The sequence below is a fragment of the Canis aureus genome, chromosome 8 (assembly GCF_053574225.1).
Source record: "Canis aureus isolate CA01 chromosome 8, VMU_Caureus_v.1.0, whole genome shotgun sequence".
NCBI lineage: Eukaryota > Metazoa > Chordata > Mammalia > Carnivora > Canidae > Canis > Canis aureus.
Window position 1 is genome coordinate 77,094,088 of NC_135618.1, and position 20,244 is coordinate 77,114,331.

Consider the following 20,244-nt stretch of genomic DNA (forward strand, 5'->3'; position numbering starts at 1 on the left):
GAAAGATGTTAAATGAGAAGCAGCATAAAGTAGCTTCCTGGGTGCTGGTAATTTTCTATATTTTTATGTGGATGGTGATTATACTAGTGTATATAGATGTAAACATTCATCAAATTGTACACTAAGTATCTGTGCATTTACTTATAGGTATGCCTTAATTTTAAAAAGCTCATATAATAGCAAGAATCTTGGAATAAGCATTGAAAGTTCTAGTCATGGTTCTGCTACATGTGATTCTTGACAAAGCGTGAAACCTCACTAGGTCTCCATTCTAAACCTAAGTATCCTAAAACCTAAGTAATATCTCTTCCCCTTCTAAAATCCATTTATTTGTAATTTCTATGAATTTCCTATCTTCATGTTTGCCTTAAACATAGTAATTATATATGTAAAATGACCTTTTCCTGATTTCCACCAAAATTTACCTTGAACATATCTCCTTAATCCATACTTGGAGAGACTGGGGGTGGGGGTGGGGCTGTGGGGTCTAACAGGCTTATTTTATACTACTAGAAGGAATTAACATCAGAATCTGTGGGCCAACTCTATATAAACACATAGAGTGAAATGCTTACCTAGGATTAGAAATTAGTTATGGTCTATTATCTGGAAAAAAACAATTAACTGTGATGAGAGCAGCTAGGGCTCTTTGAATTAATTAAAATAACCCAGAGCCAGCAGAGTGATAATACATTAATAATTTATAATCAATACCTGTAAGCTAAGTATAGAAATGCAGCTGTCCTTTTCAAATTATCTGTATCAGGAATCAATACTCACTGTACAAGTTCTAAACACTGAAAAAAGAAATCAAGAAGAAATCCCTTGATAGGAGGAAGCAGGGTACAAACAGTACACTATACGAACAGTGTCAAGTACACTGTTTTTTCTTTTCTTTTGTTTTTTGTTGTTATTGTTTTTACAGGGGATACATATTACTCTTATAAATGGAAAAAGAAAATAAAACTTAGACTAACTTTTCCCCATAAGAAGATACTACCTGAATTTAACAGTAGTTTCTTTCTTTCTTTTTTTAAGATTTTATTTATTTATTCATGAGAGACACAGAGAGAGAGGCAGGCAGAGACATAGGCAGAGGGAGAAGCAGGCTCCACGCAGGGAGCCTGATGTGGGACTCAATCCCAGGACCGTGGGATCACGCCCTGAGCCGAAAGCAGATGCTCAATCGCTGAGCCACCCAGGCGTCCCAACAGTAGTTTCATGTTTATATCCTTATTCAAGGTACATAAGTCATCAAATCAAAGTGTCAGATCAAGTCAGGGTACCCTAGTCAACACTTTGTAAGAAAGGGAGAAAATGCAATAGTTTTAGAAGTATTTGAATCTAAGGAACTTCCTGTGTGGATTACAGATTAAGCTTCCAATTGTGGAGTTCTCTACCCTTTTATAAAAACCAAGATCCATCAGATGACAAAAGAAGTACCACATGTTATAAAATGCCATGGAAAACAGCACTAGCCCACTGAGACCAAGGCATGGATTCTAATTCTGACTTTTCCATCTAAATTTGAGTAAATCCTTTTTACTTTCTGATTGAGTCTTCCTATCTGTAAAATGAAGGAACTGGGTTAGATAATCTTAGTCTTTATTTTTCTCTATCATTAAAAATTCCTAAATGCTTAGAATTCACTATTCACCAACATGTTAGATATTTCTCCTCATATTAACTTTAATCCACACAAAAGTCCTTATCTAGAAAAATATCTAGAAATTAGAAATCAGGAGTCACTAAAATTGAATGATAGACCTTAAAACCTGACATCTGTGAAAAAAGACCTTTCACTGCTATAAATTGGGTGTGCTTCCATCAAAAAGATAATAAGGACCACAATTCATAAACATACAAATGAATTAAATAAATGAACTGGCTAGAGAATTTTTTTAAAAACTTACTGATGAAGCCACATCTCTTCCCAAAAAAGACCTGTAGTTTATGCACATACCTTTATGTAGGTGGGAAAAATAGTATCTACTCACTTTGACAGAGATACTCCTCCAGCTTTCCCAATCATCTCCTCATGGTGTAACACTGAGTGGTTCCATGGAATATGAAGGAATTTCAAGAGCGTTCTCATCCATCGTTCAGGATGCAAGACAAGTTGTTCATAGTGAACTAACATGCATTTTTTATAACCAACCTCCATACACTGGTTATACATGGTCTCTATGGCACGATTCCACTTAGTCAAACAGTCTCGATAGCTGTTCAGGTCAAACCCAGCTATGGTAACTTTCCGAGAAATCATTGAATGTACTGATGCCCGGCCATCTCGGACCATCAGGAGAAATTTGGCATTGGGGAATAACCTAGCAAGGTAAGTTAAGGATTTCAGGGCAAAGGGATCTTTATTACATAAATAAGGAGCTGGCTCCCCATGCTTCACAATAATTTCTAGTAGGAAGGCTTGCATGGCAGAATCTAGCACTTCATCGGTGACACCAGCCTCATCCAAACGTATTTTCTCTTTACTTGACCGTGACCACATCTGTTTCAGGGCCAGGATTCGGGGAATGACCCTGGTTTCCTCTCCACAGCGAATATCGGGGTGTGCATCTAGCATGGCCCTCATGAGTGTGGTTCCACTCCGAGGCACACCTCCAATAAATATTAAAGGCATATCTTTGTGATAGGCAAAGGTTTTATTGGCTTTGATGTCCAGGCCAGTTCGCACAGTGGTCTTTGTGCTCTCCAATCTGAGGGGCTGGCTTCGTTCTTCTATTCGGTGATGGCATTCCATGGCGTGTTGGCCCAAGTAAAACACAGTCACAGAACTAATCACCAGACATGCCAATAGTAAGTTCTGCTTCAGCTTTCCAACCATCTTGATGTGGTTATCTTGTTATTAAACAGATAGTCTGCTCAAAATAATTTTCAGAAAATATTCAGGCCATGGAGATTCTACTTCAGAAAGAGGATCAACATCTAATGGGAAAAGGAAAAAGTTATTTTATCATCACATCAGGATTGTTTAAAAAAAAAAAAGATTGTTTATAAATTAGTCATCAATGATCACCATTACATTTAGTGAGAAGGAAGCTGACGCAGTCTTAAATGCTGTGGTATTGTTAGAACACAAGTATACTCAAATGCAAGCAAAGATAAATCATTTCTAATCAGAAATGGCTTTTCTTAATGTAACAACTCTGAAGCTATCTCCGAACAAAATGGAAAAATAAAACTATTTCTGTCAGCGAATCATGCAAATACTTAATATGCCTAACTATGTTTGGAGTTTAACCCAAGGCTCATCTCTGATATTTAGATTTGCTTCACCCCTAAGAAGTCATTATTTCCACAATCTACTCTAAAGAGAAATTACAGGGATCCCTGGGTGGCGCAGCGGTTTGGCGCCTGCCTTTGGCCCAGGGCGCGATCCTGGAGACCCGGGATCGAATCCCACGTCGGGCTCCCGGTGCATGGAGCCTGCTTCTCCCTCTGCCTGTGTCTCTGCCTCTCTCTCTATCTGTGTGTGACTATCATAAATAAATAAAAATTAAAAAAATAAAAATAAAAAAAATAAAGAGAAATTACAGAAGAAATACACTTCTTAAACTTTATTTTATTGTATTTTTTAAAGATTTATTTATTTATTATTTATTCATTCATTCATTCATTCAGAGAGAGTGAGAAAGAGGCAGAGACACAGGCAGAGGGAGAAGCAGGCTCCATGCAGGAAGCCCGATGTGGGACTCGATCCCAGGTCTCCAGGATCACACCTCGGGCTGCAGGCAGCGCTAAACCGCTGCGCCACCCGGGCTGCCCACTTCCAAAACTTTAACAATGATTCAGTTTATTTATCCCACAAAGTATTTACTTAGATACTATAGGCCAGATACTTGGGTTTGGCTAAAGATATGCTTTGAAAAAGATAGCAGTGCAGTGACCCCTGCTCTCAGGAAACAAAGTCTCCTGGACAGATATGCAAACAATGACAAAATGCAATCAGTGCCTTAGTAGAAATAAGCCAACAGGACAATGAAAGTATAATGAAAAGAAACACATAAGTCTACCAGAGAAAGCTATAAAAGCCTTACAGAAAAATAAGAGGGAAAGGTACTCTAAGCAGCAAGAACTTGTGTGCAAAAACACAATGACATAATAGAACGCAGCACATTTAGGGATCCCTGGGTGGCGCAGCGGTTTGGCGCCTGCCTTTGGCCCAGGGCGCGATCCTGGAGATCCGGGATCGAATCCCACATCAGGCTCCCGGTGCATGGAGCCTGCTTCTCCCTCTGCCTGTGTCTCTGCCCCTCTCTCTCTCTCTCTCTGTGTGACTATCATAAATAAATAAAAATTAAAAAAAAAAAATAGAACGCAGCACATTTAGATGACAAAAAGTAATTCAGGAGAGCTGGTAAATAGTGTGAAGACAATTTTGCGCGCGTGTGTGTGTGTGTGTGTGAGAGAGAGAGAGAGAGAGATCTAGCTTTCAGAAGGACAGATAAGATTTAGACACAGAGTTTTCTAACCTGAAGATACACTATACCCAAAGATGTAGATGTAGAAGCAAGGGCATCCATGTAAAACATATATACACTATGTAAAATATACCTAGTATATGTGTATGTAAAACACACATATTATGAACACACTAGTTTAGCTAGAGCAAGGATACATATTACAAAGCAGACAGCAGTCAGACTACACCTAGACTAAAAAAAGTATCCTTGGGGGTACGTTTGGGGGTACCAAACGAAGCCAGCGCCTCAGACTGGAGAGCACGTGGGGAGGTGGGATGGCTAATTTGATGTGTCAACTTGGCTGGGCTATGGTGCCCAGTGTTTGGTCAAACACCAAACGCTAGTTTGGTCTAGATGTTGCTGTAAAGGCATTTTTTAGATTTGATTAATAAACAAACAAACAAACAGACTCTGATTAAAGCAGATTACTCTCCATAATATGAGTGGGCCTCATTCAACAACTGAGGTCCTTAAGAGAAAAGACAGGTTTCCTGAAGAAAAAGGAATGATTTTCAAGACAGCAACACAGAAACTCTATCTGAATTTCCAGGCTTCTACCCTGCAGAATTTGGACTCAAGGTTAACTTAACATCAACCTGCTGAACTGTTCTATGGATTTTAAAAGTGCCAGCACCTCAACCATATGAGCTAATTCCTTAAAAATTCTCCCTTCTTTATGTCTCCTGACTCATAGTAAGTCTACCTGGGGAAATGATTTGCTATGTTAAAAAATAAATACCTTCTAAGAGGCAGAACACTAAGCTATGGACTAGTGAGAAAGTATGCAATTCTCAAAAACAAAGCAGGATGAAACTGACACATACACACACACAAAAACCCTGTCAGCCCTCTGGAAATCAACCAAAGAAATACAACAATCTAAGTGACATTTATGTTTGAAAAACTTCTGAATGTTGAGTAAGAACAATGAGAGTCTGGCATTCTTGCCCAAGACTATTTCTACTCCACCATTCACCCACTCAGCAAGACAGAGGTTCTGCAGAGCAAGGCAAGACAGGGCAAACTATGAAGACTGGTGGCTTTGCTGCCAAGATCAAAGGGAGCTCACTCATTTTGGAGTGATGAATAGCACACATGCTCAGCTGTGCTTTTAGTATAAACGATGTTGCAGGTGGCAGGTGAGCGAGGAGGATGAACAGCTCTAGCAGTCTCAGGCTGTAGTCATGATTGGCAAGCTCACTGCCATCTCAGAGGTACATGGAGGCAAAAAGAAGACATGAAAGAAATGAAAGTAAATGCCAGTGTGGATTTTTTAAATGCCCTGAACTTTGAATGTGCTCCCCTACACACATGTAGATCCACTGGCAGATGAAAAGTTGTACTGCCTTAGATGTTTGAGCACAACCACTGTCCACTAAGCTATGCTGACAGGAAGGCAACCCCTAGAAAGCCATGCTTAAAAATGGAAACAATTGTGTGTATGTATATCTGAGCAGCTGCATCAGCATACATTTATATGGAATGTCCATACAAGGCAAATTTATAGAGATAGAAAGCAGGATGTGGAAGCAGGAATTTAATGATAAATAGGTATGCAGTGACTTTTTGCAGTAACGGAAATGTTCTAAAACTGGACTGTTGTGATAGTTACACAACTCTATAAAATATACTTAAAAATCACTGAATTGGACCCATACAATGGGAAATCTTATGGTATATAAGTTATACCTCAACACAACTGGTGTTCTTTGATTTGAGTTTTTTTTTTAAAGAATGCTTTCCTGGGCAGCCCCAGTGGTGCAGTGGTTTAGCGCTGCCTGCAGCCGAGGTCGTGATCCTGGAGTCCCAGGATCGAGTCATGCATCAGACTCCCCACATGGAGCCTGCTTCTCCCTCTGCCTGTGTCTCTGCCTCTCTCTCTCTCTCTATGAATAAATAAATAAAATCTTTAAATAAATAAATAAATAATAAATAAATAAATAATGCTTTCCTAGAAAAATATTTTGATCATCTCAGTAGGATATACCAAGATTTGGTTTTTGTTTGCTCATGTATTAATTCCTTTAGTTGCATATTTCAACATGTATTACTGTGCCAGCCAATGTACTGTAAAAGCTGCAACAAAGAACCACAAAGTGAGAATAGGTTAAGATTAAAAGATCAGCTTAATAAGAAAAAACTGCAAAGAAAAAAGCACTGATTAAGAACATTGTTTGTGGAGTGCCTGGGTAGCTCAGTCGGTTAGGTGTCCGACTCAATTTCAGTTCAGGTCACGATCTTAGGTTTGTGAGATCAAGCCCTGCATTGGCTCCACTTTGGGTATAGAGCCGGCTTAAGATTCTCTCCCTCTCCTCTCCACCCACCCCTACATTCTCTCTCAAAAACAAGCAAAAATGAACATTGGTAGCAACATAGCATTGAAATATCAATGCAGAAATCTGTATCCATGATATAGAAGACACACTTAAGATGTTATTATATATATTATTATATATTATATATATTATATATATAAGATGTTATATTTAAATTGAATACCAGTATTCAATTTAAAAGGGGGCAGGTGAGGGGATCCCTGGGTGGCTCAGCGGTTTTAGAGCCTGCCTTTGGCCCAGGGCGCGATCCTGAAGTCCCAGGATCAAGTCCTGCATCGGGCTCTTGGCATGGAGCCTGCTTCTCCCTCCTCCTGTCCCTGCCTCTCTCTCTCTCTCTCTATCATAAATAAATAAATAAATAAATAAATAAATAAATAAACAAACAAACAAACAAATAAATAAATAAATAGGGCAGCCCGGGTGGCTCAGCGGTTTAGCGCTCCTTCAGCCCAGGGTGTGATCCTGGAGACACGGGATCAAGTCCCACATCAGGCTTCCTGCATAGAGCCTGCTTCTCCCTCTGCGTGTGTCTCTGCCTCTCTCTCTCTCTCTCTCTCTTTCTCTCTCTCTGTCTTTCATGAATAAATAAATAAATAATAAAAATTAAAAAAAATAAATCTTAAAGGTTTATTTACAAAAAAATAAATAAAAAATAAATAAAAGGGGGCAGGTGGTAAGAAAAAAAAACAACAGAGTGAAAAGAGTAATATATAGAACGGACTATATAATATATATAAAACTAAGAATTAACCCTAGAATAACAACATTTTGGTTACTCTTTTCTTTGGTGGAAAAAAAAGTAAAACTATATTACAAGCACAAAGAAAACATTGCTAAAATGGAAAAAAAATGTATCTATAGATGTGAGGACCTACATTTTCAAGCAAAATAAATGACAATAAACCAATCTAGATACATTCTGGCAATTTCAAATATACTTTAATTTTAAATGTAAAGAAAATACTTCTGTAGGCTTTCAAACAGAAAAAGAAAATAAGAACCAAAGGATCAAATGACAACCTGGTATCAGATGTCTTTACCACACTATAAATGCTTATCCTCTGGTTTCCTTATAGCCATCATTCTTTATTTTTCAAACTTGCTATAATAAACATTTGTTACTTTTCTAAGTGGGAAAAGAAAAACAAATATTTTTTTAAATAATAGGATCAGCCTATCTTAAAAAATGACATTCAGGGGGCACCTGGGTGGCTCGGTGGTTGAGAATTTATCCTCAGCTCAGGTCATGATCCCGGAGTTCTGGGATCAACTCCCGCATGAGGCTCTCCATATGGAGCCTGCTTCTTCTCTCTCTGCCTGTGTCTCTGCCTCTCTCTGTGTCTCTCATATGAATAAACAAATAAAATATTTAGGGAAAAAAATGACATTTAGGTAGAGATCTGAACAGTGAATAGGAATTATGTAAAGTGAAGAGATGAGCATTCTAAGCAAAAGTAAGTGGATATGCAAAAGTCCTGCAATGGAAAGGCATTTTTAAAGCTTTCAGGGAGCAGGGTTAAAGCAATGAACAAGAGGAAAAGTGAGTGAATTATGAAACTGGAAAGATGGGCAGGGGTCAGATGGTAAATCTTGTGGATCAGTTTAGGGATATGAAATTTTATGACAGATGTGACTGATTTAAAGATTTTAAGCAGGGAGTTACTTAATCCTCTTTAGGTTTATACAACCTCATTCTGGCCAAAACCATCTTGAAAAAGAACAGTGCTAGAATATTTACAATTCTCAATCTCAAAACTTACAAAGCTACAGTAATGCGGGATGCCTAGGTGGCTCAGGGCATGGTCCTGGAGTCCTGGGATCAAGTCCCACATCAGGCTGCCTGCATGGAACCTGCTTCTCCCTCTGCCTATGTCTCTGCCTCTCTCTGTGTGACTCTCATGAATAAATTTAAAATAAAAAAATAATAATAATAAACTACAGTAATGAAAACAGTGTAGTACAGGCATAAAAACAAGCATACAAATGAATGGACTAGCATTACAAATCCAGAAACATACCCTTATATTTATGGTCAATTGAGTTTTCTTTTCTTTCCTTTTTTAAATTAAGTTTTTAACTTTAATTCCAGTATAGTTTACACAGTGTTATGTTAGTTTCAAGGGTACAATACAGGGATTCAATCATTCTACACATTACTCAGTGCTCATCATGGTAAGCGTAGTCTTTAATCCTCATCACCTATTTCACGCTTCCCCACCTGCCCACCCACCCTCTGGTGACCATCAGTTTGTTCTCTGTAGTTGAGTCTGTTTCTTGGTTTCTCTTTTTCCTTTGTTCATTTGTTTTGCTTCTTAAATTACACATACAAGTGAAATCATGTGGTATCTATTTTTCTCTGATTTATTTCACTTAGCATTATACTCTAGCTCCATCCATGTTGTTGCAAATGGCAAAATTGCATTCTTTTTATGGTTGAGTAATATTCCATTGTATGGATATATACAAACATATATACACCACTTCTTTATTTGCATCTATCAATGGCCACTGGGCTGCCTCTGTATCTTGGCTACTGTGAATATCACTGCTATAAACATAGGAGTGCATATATCCCTTTGAATTGATGTTTTTGTAATTTGGGATTAATCCAGTAATGTGATTACTGGGTCCTACGGTAGTTCTATTTTTAACTTTTTGAGGAACCTCCACACTATTTTCCACAGTGGCTGCACCAATTTGCATTCCTACCAACAATCCACAGGGTTCCTTTTTGTCCACATTGTCAACAACACTTGTTGTTTTCTTGTATTTTTTTATTTTAACCATTCTGACAGGTGTGACATGATATCTGATATCTCATTGTAGTTTTGATTTGCAATTTGTTAGGTTTTCTTTTAATGATCGGCAGAGAAAATTAAAGACAGCAGAGCAGGCGGTAGGTTCGAGAGTGCTTTAATGGGGAGCGCTCCCAGGCGAGGTTCCCTGACTCGGAGAGCTTCAGGTAAGTCGCACCCAGGCAAAAGGCAGGGCAGGTTTATAAAGAGTTTTTTTTAGGGGGGGGGGGTATGGGGGCAGGGCGGCATTCCCATTAGGGCAAGGGTTATAGGTCTTTGTAAGCTAAGTTAGGTAGGGCGGCAAGGCAAGGTGGCGTTGGTGGGTTGGGGCAAGGTGGCATTATTGGGGGGTTCCTAGCCTTGGGTAAGCCATTTTGAGATCCCCAGTCTCGCCAGTCCAACACAATTCCCTGATGATTAGTGATGTGGAGCATCTTTTGATGTGGTCAATTGATTTTTGACAGGGTACTGAAACAACCAAGTGAGGGAAGAGCACCCTTTGTTACAAATGTTGCTGGGGCAACTGGATAATCCACACGTAAAAGAATGAAGTTGAATACCTGCTCACAAAACTTTACTCAAAGTGAACTAGAGACCTAATATAAGAGCTAAAACTATAAAACTGAGAGGAAAACGGGGGTGTAAATCTTTGTGGCCATGGTATCTTAGATAAAAGACCAAAAAATGTATTATAGACAAGTTAAAAACAGATAAATTAGACTTTATCAAAATTAAAAACATTTGTGCTTCAAAGAACACCATCCTGAAAGTGAAAAACAAATCAAAAATTGGAGAAAATATTTACAAATCATATGTCTGATAAGGGACCTGCAGCCAGAATATATAAAGAGCTATTACAATTCAACAATAAAACACAAATAACCCAATAAAAAATGGGCAAAAAATGTGTATAGACAATTCTCCAAAGAAGATATACAAATAGTTAACATGCACATGAGATGTTCAATATCATTACACTTCAGGAAAATGTAAATCCAAACCACTTCATACCCACTAGATGGCTACAAAAAAAAAAAAAAAAAGGTAATAACAAGTGTTGATGAATATGTGGAGAAATTGGAACCCTCATATAATGCTGGTGGGTAGGACTATAAAATGGTGCAGCCACTTTAGAAAGTTTAGCAGTTCCTCAGAAGGTTAAATGTAGAACTAACATATGATCCAGCAATTCTACCCAAGAGAATTAAAAACATGTGCTCATAGAAAAACTTGTACACTAATGCTCACAGCATCATTACAGCTAAAAAACAGCAACAACCCAAATGTCCACCAACTGACAGATGGATAAACAAAATATGGTATATCCAAAAGGAGTATTATCCAGCCATAAAAGGAGTGAAATACTAATATACAATTGAAGACAGACCTTGAAAACATTATGCTGATTAAAAGCAACTCATAAATGATCACATATTATGTGATTCCATTTATATGAAATGTCCAAAATAGGCAAATCTGGAGAGACAGAAAAAGTAGTAGTTGCCTGGAGCTAAAGAGAAAGGGAAAATGAAAGTGACTACTATATAGTTTCTTTTTGAGGTGATGAAAATGTCCTAAACCTAGATTGTGGAGAATTTTTTGACATGTGGATTATATCTCAATAATATTATTTTTAGGGCAGCCTGGGTGGCTCCGCGGTTTAGCGCCGCCTTCAGTCCAGGGCGTGACCCTGGAGACCCGGGATCGAGTCCCACGTCGGGCTCCCTGCATGGAGGCTGCTTCTCCCTCTGCCTGCGTCTCTACCTCTCTCTCTCTGTGTGTCTCTCATGAATAAATAAAATATTTAAAAATAATAATAATATATATATATATATTTTTTTTTAAAAACACCACCACCACACCACGCATTACTAGAATGGCTGAAATAAAAAACACTGACAATACCAAGTGCTGCTGAGGAGAAGTAACTGGACTCTCACACACTTCTGGGAATGCACAATGATACATTTGAAAAAGTGTTTGGTGGATTCTAATAAAGTAAACATATACTTACCACAAATGCCAACATTTATCCTAGAGAAGGGAAATCTATGTTCACACAAAACCTGCACATATATATCTATAGCAGCTCTATTCAGAACCACCAAAAAATAAAAATACAATGTCCTTCAAGTGTAAAACTGATATACTGTAGTAAATCCATTGACGGAATACTACTCTGCAATAAAACAACAACTTGGATGAACCCCAAAGACATTATGTATACCGAATGAAAGAAGTCAATCTCAAAATAATTCTATTCATAAAATATTCTCAAAAAGGCAACACTACAGATCACTGGGTGCCAGGAGACTAACTTTAAAGGGATATAACACAATAGTTTTCTGGGATGATGGAACTATTCTGTGTCCTGATTGTGTGTGGTAGTCATTACACAAATCAATATATATATTAAAATTCACAGAACTGGGCACCTGGGTGGCTCAGTCAGTTAAGTATCTGTCTTCAGCTCAGGTTATGATCCTGGAGGCCTGGGATGGAGCCCCCTTCAGAGCCTGCTTCTCCCTCTGCCCCTTCGCCCTGCTCTCTTTTCTTCCCTCTCTCTCTCAAATAAATAAATAATGTCTTTTAAAAAATAAGAAGAATAAAATTCACAGAACTATGCACCAAAATAATACTATACTATCATATATCATACTATATGATAATCTTTAAAAAAAATTAAGTCAAGAGAAATTTGAGAGAAAACATGAAGGATGGCTAAGTCAGATGACTGAAGGCCCAAAACAGCAGAGTTTATAACTCTAAATTTTCCAATTAATGTTTCTGATCAAATAGTATTTAGCAGTGATAAATTCAGTGATAATAGGAATACATTAAATAATGAGTTTTACTAAGAGGAGCAGAGAAATGATCCTAGAAAAATTATCTCATGTTTTCCATTTTATGAACACTGAGATGAAATAAAAATTAATTTAAGTCTGAAAAAAGCAAATAAAACTTACTTAGTGAAGCAAATAGAAGGGATGCAATTAACTCTAATAATGGTTGGTTTCATTTTAAATAGTTATACAGAAATGATTCCTCTAGCATATTCCATCTGTTTGCGGGGTAGAGGATGCATAATGCATGTTGTATGAGAGAAGAACAGCAATCACTAAGAAATCACTCTAAAATGGCAACGCTGTTTGGTAAAATTTAGTACTCTATGTATTTTAAACTACATTTAACTTGCCAACCTCTGATACATGTCAGAATTCAATATGTTATCACATATTTAAACGAGTCTTCTTCCAAAACTTACCTGAGCAACAATTTAAAATTCAATTGTACAAAAACAAGATAACAGATAACCTCTCTGAAATTTTCCCCAAGCACATATCAGATACAAAATATTCACCAATCAAAAGCTAACATGACGAAGCCATTAAGTCACTATAGTAGCAACCAATAAATAGTATCTGATAACTTTGCATTAAAATATCCCAAATCCTCAGTAAATACATAAAAAGACAAAAACTAGAAACATATTGACATATTTCTGTATCCAGAAATATACTTCTAAAATCATCATTTTAATGGCTGCATAATACTTTACTGAAAGTTTTTTTGTTTTTTTTTTTTAAAGATTTATTTTTTTATTTATTTATGATAGAGAGAGAGAGAGACAAGCAGAGGGAGAAGCAGGCTCCATGCCAGGAGCCCGACGCGGGACTCGATCCTGGGACTCCAGGATCGCGCCCTGGGCCAAGGGCAGGCGCGAAACCGCTGAGCCACCCAGGGATCCCCCTGAAAGTTTTTCTTAAGATTTTATTTATTTATTCATGAGAGACATACAGGCAGAGGGAGAAGTAGGCTCCATGCAGGGAGCCCGATGTAAGACGCCCAGGATCATGTCCGGAGCCAGGATCACGCCCTGAGCGGAAGGAAGACGCTCAACTGCTGAACCACCCAGGTGTTCCTGAAAGGTTGTAAAATCAAACTGTGAGTTTGCTCCTTGCTGAGTTATAGGTAAAGACTACACCAAGTGGAGTTGTCTCACAAATGAAACTGCAGCAAATAAGGAGATCATGAAGAGTAACTTCCAAACCAGTGAATCCCGGAGCAGGGGTGAGTGGATTCCTTCTCTTTAGGGTTAGGACAAATATTCAGAAAGGGAAGCTCTGTCATTATATAGAAAGGCAGCCACAAGGTTACACACCTGTACTTAGAAAACAGGCCTATCCATACATCCTTTGTTATGTTATTGAAGTTTGTGCTCTTTCTAGGATGGAGACTTTAACATTATAATGAAGCAGAGGTAACTGCTGGACTGGAGGAAGGGTCTGTGGACATGCTCTGAGAGCCTATATAAACTGGATGGGATTTTAGGCTCCTTATCTCAGGAAAGGAATAAAGGGCTTTGCTTGTTTATGAAACAGCACTGGAATTTTTAAGCATTGATTTATTGTCTGCTACAGCTAGGCCATTTTCTGGCCTGAGACTCTTAACTTTTACATTCCCTTTGTTTTCTTAAAATTCTTAACTATTGCGGTGCCTGCGTGGCACAGTTGCTTAAGCATCACGCTCTTGGTTTTGGCTCAAGTTGTGAGATCGAGCCCTGAGCTCAGCATGGAGTCAGCTTGAGAGTCTCTGTCCTCTCTCTGCCACTTCTACTTCTGCTCTAAAATAAGTCTTTAAACAAATACCTTAACTACTTAGATTTTTATTTATTTTTTTATTTTTTTGCATTTCTCTGTAATTCAGACCTCCAAGAAAGTTCTGCAAGAAGTGTGCTTGGGCAAGTGGGGCATAGATCATGGTGGGGGTGGGGAGGAGGGCTTAAAATGGTCACTTAGCACCTCAAGGTCATATCTTTCTTTTTCTGGGGAACCCTCTTTCTGCTTACAGGTCTACCAACATTTATTTGGCCAATTCTCTATTATTATTTACTTGTGTTTAAACTTTCATGACAATGAATAACACTATGATAAAGATTCTTATATAAACATCTTTCTATTTTTTATGTGATTATTTTCTTAAACTAAATTTTTAAATGAGAAATTGCTAGGTCACCATATGTGGAATATTGAGAATAGGATATGCTGGACTTTAAAGCATTTAATACATATTTGATTCATCTCCTTCTCATACCCTATACCCAAATCTGATAAAAATTCTATTGGCTCTATCTTCAAACCACTGTCACAACCTGACCACTTCTCAACACTTCACTAGCACCACCAGCATCTCTCACCAGAATTACAGAAAGGTATCCTTACTTCTATTCCTGCCTCCAGAGATTATTCTCAACTCAACAGCCAGAGGGATCTTTTTAAAATTTAGTCAGAACACATCATGCTCACAGCCTAGAATTGCTTTTTAAAATAATCTTGAAAAGGCTTAAGATATCCAACACTACAACTAGGTTAGATTTTTCTTTTTCTACTGATTTTATCAAGAAATCTCTATAGGCATCAAAACTAGCATTGTCAGAGGTCAGGCCAAAACAGGAGTTTTTTGTTCAGAGTAATTGAGAAGGTACCTCTTAATATTAGAAGTTTCATAAGGACTAAAATGAAGGCAACTCCTTCTTTACTAGCGAAAATGTGAGGGAACAAAGCCTTACCACATATTCAAGCATACTTGAAAATTGTGTCAACACAATTTAGATTTTTTTCTAATTTTCATTGTTATTGTATTTTAAATTAAATATTGCCTTCCCCAACACATCAGGGGTAAAAAAAAAAAAACATGTTCTATATCCTCTTCAGGATGTTTGAAATCGTGGCTCAGTGGTTGAGCATCTGCCTTTGGTTCAGGGCATGATCCTGGAGTTCCAGGATCGCGTCCCAAATCTGACTTCCTGCACGGAGCCTGCTTCTCCCTCTGCCTATGTCTCTGCCTCTCTCTGTGTCTCTCATGAATAAATAAAATCTAAAAAAAAAAAAATGTTTGAAATCAAGTAAGATGATGGTCAAAGGCCTTGTAAATGATACTAAAAAATGAAAAGAAAGGGATTTTGGCTTTCCCAGAAACATTCTCATTCTTTTCACTAAGCTTATGAAGCATACTTTTACCTCTGTGCACACTTCTTTGCACAGAGGGAAAAGTAGGAAATGATCTAAAGGCCCTTCGGTGCTAAGAAGGACCTTTAGATCATTTAGCCCAATGCTCTCATTTTTTGATACAAAAACAGCCACCCTAATAGCACATTTTTCTCACCATTTCTCTAAAGCTTATCCACTCCTCAAAAGTTGCTTTTAATTTTATCATGTATATTTTATTTATTCCAAAACATTTTAAAGTCCTGAAATTCAAGGCCCTGTTTGAAGAAATTCAAAGGCCCTGTTTAGGTTCATCCTCTACAACAGCATCTGTAATAGAGCACGAAGTCACAATGTACACTGGGTCTTCAAAAAGCATCAATAAACCAACCAAACTGGGAAATACTTTGCTCTAGAAGAGACAAACTATGGAAATGAGGTTTCTACTCATACCTCGATGTGAATTCTCTTTCTTTTTAAAAAGTACCCCTACAATTTAAGTAAAAAGTACAGCAAAAGCTGGTCTGACCATTACCTTTATATATTCAACCACTGTGCACATGCACACGCACGCGCGTGCGCATACACACACACACAAAGACATACAAAAGCATAGGCACATAGACCCACACACACAGGGTGTTTGTTCATTACCTAAAACTATTTTGCCATATTTTCAAACAAGCAGTATCAATATTTTCTCTACTGGGACATTTACAGAGCTGAGGCTGAGCTAGAAGGGAACACTAAAAAGTTCAGTCTCAATTTTATCTCCAGGGGAAAGAAAAAGCATTAAACACTGGAACAAACATATCTGAGAAATAAGATTAATAGGATCACTCTTTCTTAGCAAGCCAAATGAAAGACTCTAGAGAAGAGTGTTGACACTATACTTCCCCACTTAGATCTTTACAAATTTTATAAAGATTTCTAATCAAAAACAGTTATCAGTCAACAGAAGTAGAGGTATAGAGATCGGTAGTCAGAAAGGCTGACCCAAACACTGAGTACACACACAGAGGCCCAAGCACCAGCACTCATGAGCACGAACACTCATGAGCACAAACACTCATGAGCACACATATCACATCCTGCTTTTACAATCAGGAAAGTGGCCATTTGCTAGGTCCAAAGAGATAATGAACAAATGTCCTAGGAAAAGATAAATTTAAAAAGTAACGATCCCCTAAAAACTTTCTTTACAATGTTACTCATTAGCTTTTTTTCTTCTTATGCCTATTCATGATATTAATCAACATTAGCAAATAGCAACAGCCAATGCCACTTTGCCTGCTGTCTAAAGTCTGGTCCACAGTGGGTTTCTCTATTTTCTAAGTTTTTTTTTTAGCAAAAGGAAACATAATTATGTATTTAAACTTGCCAATTAATGTATGTCCAGGGGTTGATTTAAATTACAATGTTGCCATTCTGCAGAAACTTCCAATAAACAAACCACTGTTGCAAGACCAATTCCTATGTCAGCTCATAGAATACTAAAATGGGAACACCTTTTTCTTGCCATACACTGGGGTCTGCCACTATTGACAACAAATGGCAAATGGCAAAAAGAAAATGATTTGAGGTTGAGCTTGATGCATAGTGTACCATAAGAGAGTAGAAGAAATAAAGCTTGAAGGACAGATTGAGACCAAATCCGGAAGGGGTTTGAATGCCAAGATGCAGTTTTAGGCCTTGTCCTGTATGCAGTGGAGATGGGGAGGGAAAAAAGCAGAGACACTGTGGGAAGGTAACAATGCCAACTGTAGGGAGGAAAAGATGGAGAAGGAAGATCAGTTAGAGACTTTTGCCATACAGTTCAGGAAAGAAATAAACTATGGCCCCTGTTGGCATAATAAGAAATATATATTTGGTCTTTGTCCCTAATTCTTAGCAAAGAGCTCTTAAAACCATTGTAATTTTAGGATGCCTGGATGGCTCAATGGTTGAGCATGTGCCTTCAGCTCAGGGCATGATCGTGGGGTCTGGGGATCGAGTCCTGTATCAGGCTCCCTGTAGTGTGTCTTCCTCTCTCTCTGCCTGTGTGTCTCTGCCTCTCTCTCTGTGTCTCTCATGAATAAATAAATCTTAAAAGACAAAAACAAAAACACAGCTGATGATCTTTGGGAAGTCTACTGGAACCCATCTTCTTAAAGGAACAGTATCCTGAAAAAAAAAATTAAAAAAAAAAAAAAAAAGGAACAGTATTCTGGGATTTTGTTGTTGTTTTTAAAAGATTTTTAATTTTTATTTATTCATCAGAGACACAGAGAGAGGCAGAGATATAGGCAGAGGGAGAAACAGGCTCCATGTGAGGAGCCCAAAGCAGGCTCCATGTGAGGAGCCCAATCACAGGACCCCAGGATCATGACCTGAGCCAAATGCAGACATTTAACCATTGAGCCACCCAAATGCCCCTTAGGATTTTGTTTTCAACAAACCCCATGGTTGGGCAGCCCCGGTGGCGCAGCGGTTTGGCGCCGCCTGCGGCCCAGGGCCTGATCCTGGAGACCCGGGATCGAGTCCTGCATCGGGCTCCCTGCGTGGAGCCTGTTTCTCCCTCTGCCTCTCTCTCGCTTGCTCTGTGTCTCTCATGAGTAAATAAAATAAAATCTTGAAAAAAAAAAAAAAAAGGCCCATGGTCAAGCAGAAAAAGAGCTGGTCAAATGCTAAGAAATGGACTGAATGCCTTTGACACAAATAGACACAAGAGCGCAAGTTAAACTCAATATAACATTTACAGGTAAATACAAACATAATAAAATTAGTAAACTGATCACTTATTAAGTCAGTATGGAGAATGAACCACAAAAGTAGTAAAATCAATCATATCTACATAATTTAGTTAAAGAAGACATGAAGTAAAAAGATGTAAAATACATCATGAAATATGGAGGGAGTAATAAATGCAGTGCTTTCAGAATGGTTGAACTTAAGCTACGGTCAACTTAATATAGACTATTACACACATAAGATGTTGTAGGTGAAAGTAGTAACCACAGATAAAGATACACACACACACACACACACACACAAAAAAAAAAAAAAAAAAACAAGAGAAAGAAATCCAAACATAACATCAAAGAGAACCATCAAACCACAAGGGAAGAAAGCAACAGAAGACAGGAACAGAGAAAACTACAAGACCCATGCCGCCTACAAGAGACTCACTTCAGACCTAAAAACACAAACAGATTGAAAGTGAAGAGATGAAAAAGGACGTTCCATGCAAATGGAAGTAAAAAAAAAAAAAAAAAAAAAAAAAGCTGGGGTAGAAACACTTATATAAGACAAATTAGACTTTAAAACAAACAATGCAGCAAGAAACAAGAGTATTACATAATGATGAAGGGATTGCTCCAACAAGAGTATATAGCAATTCAAAATATCTATGCATCCAACACTGAAGCATCTAAATAATAAAGCAAATATTAACAGACATAAAGGGAGAAACCGACAGTAATACAAGAACAGTATGGGATTTTAACACTCCACTTTCATCAAAGGGTAGATCATAGAGGCAGAAGATCAATAAGGAAACAGTGGCTTTGAATGATACATCAGACCAGATGGACTTAATAGATATATACAGAACATTCCATCCAAAGACAGCAGAATACACACATTCTTTTTCAAGTGTACCTGGAACATTCTTCAGGATAGATCACATTCAGCCACAAAAAAAGTCTCAATAAATTATTTTAAAAGACTGAAACAATATCAAGCACCTTTTCCAACCACAATAGTATGAAACTAGAAGTCAGTCACAGGAAAAGAACTAGAAAAAAACCCACAACCACATGAAGGCTTAAAATGCTACTAAACAACCAATAGGTCAATGAAGAAATCAGAGGATATAAAACAAATACATACATGAAAACAAATAAAAATGGAAACACAACAGTTCAAAACTTTGGAATACAGTAAAAGAAGTTCTAGGAGGGGAATTTACAGCAATTTAAGCCTACCTCAAGAAACAAGAAAAATCTCAAATAAACAATCAAAACTTATACCTAAAGAATTAGGGAGGAAAAAAAAAACAAGCAAAACCCAAAGTTGATATAAGGAAGTAAGTAACTCTTCAAGTTAAAAAGGAGAAAGAACTCATTACATAAAATGAGAAATAAGAGAAAAAACAACCAACACCACAGAAATATAAAGGATTACAAGAAATTACTATGTAAAATTATATGCCAACAAAATAAACAATCTAGAAGAAATGGGTAAGTTCCTAGAAACAATCTTCCAAAACTGAATGACAAAGAAAATCTGAACAGACCAATTATAGTAACAAAACTGAATCAGTAATCAAAAACTCCCAACAAACAAAAGTCCAAGATCAGATGGTTTCAAGGTGAAATCCACCAAACCCTTAAAGAAAACCTAATACCTATTCTTCTCAAACTATTCTTAAAATAGAAGAGGAAGGAAAACTCGCTAATACATTTTACAAGGCCAACATTATTCTGACCCAAAGCCAGACAAAGACATTAAGAAAAAGAAAACCACACACACCAGAATCTCCAGTGAACATAAATGCAAAAATCATCAATATATTAGCAAACTAAATTCAACAACACAGTAAAAAAAATCATTCACCAGTCAAGTAGGATGTAAAATGGCTCAGTTCAAAAAATTTTTTAATGTG

At 37.6% G+C, this 20,244-nt stretch overlaps 1 protein-coding gene across 2 annotated transcripts in view; it reads right to left on the reverse strand.

Moving 5' to 3' along the window:
- Window positions 1-20,244, reverse strand: part of TPST1 (tyrosylprotein sulfotransferase 1) — a 144,023-nt gene that overhangs the window by 99,330 nt on the left and 24,449 nt on the right. For both annotated transcript variants that reach the window (XM_077908352.1, XM_077908351.1), the window contains exon 2: window positions 1,998-2,943. In XM_077908352.1, coding sequence (XP_077764478.1) covers window positions 1,998-2,842 — 845 coding nt within the window. In that variant the 5' untranslated portion in view covers window positions 2,843-2,943. The remainder of the gene's footprint in view (window positions 1-1,997; window positions 2,944-20,244) is intronic.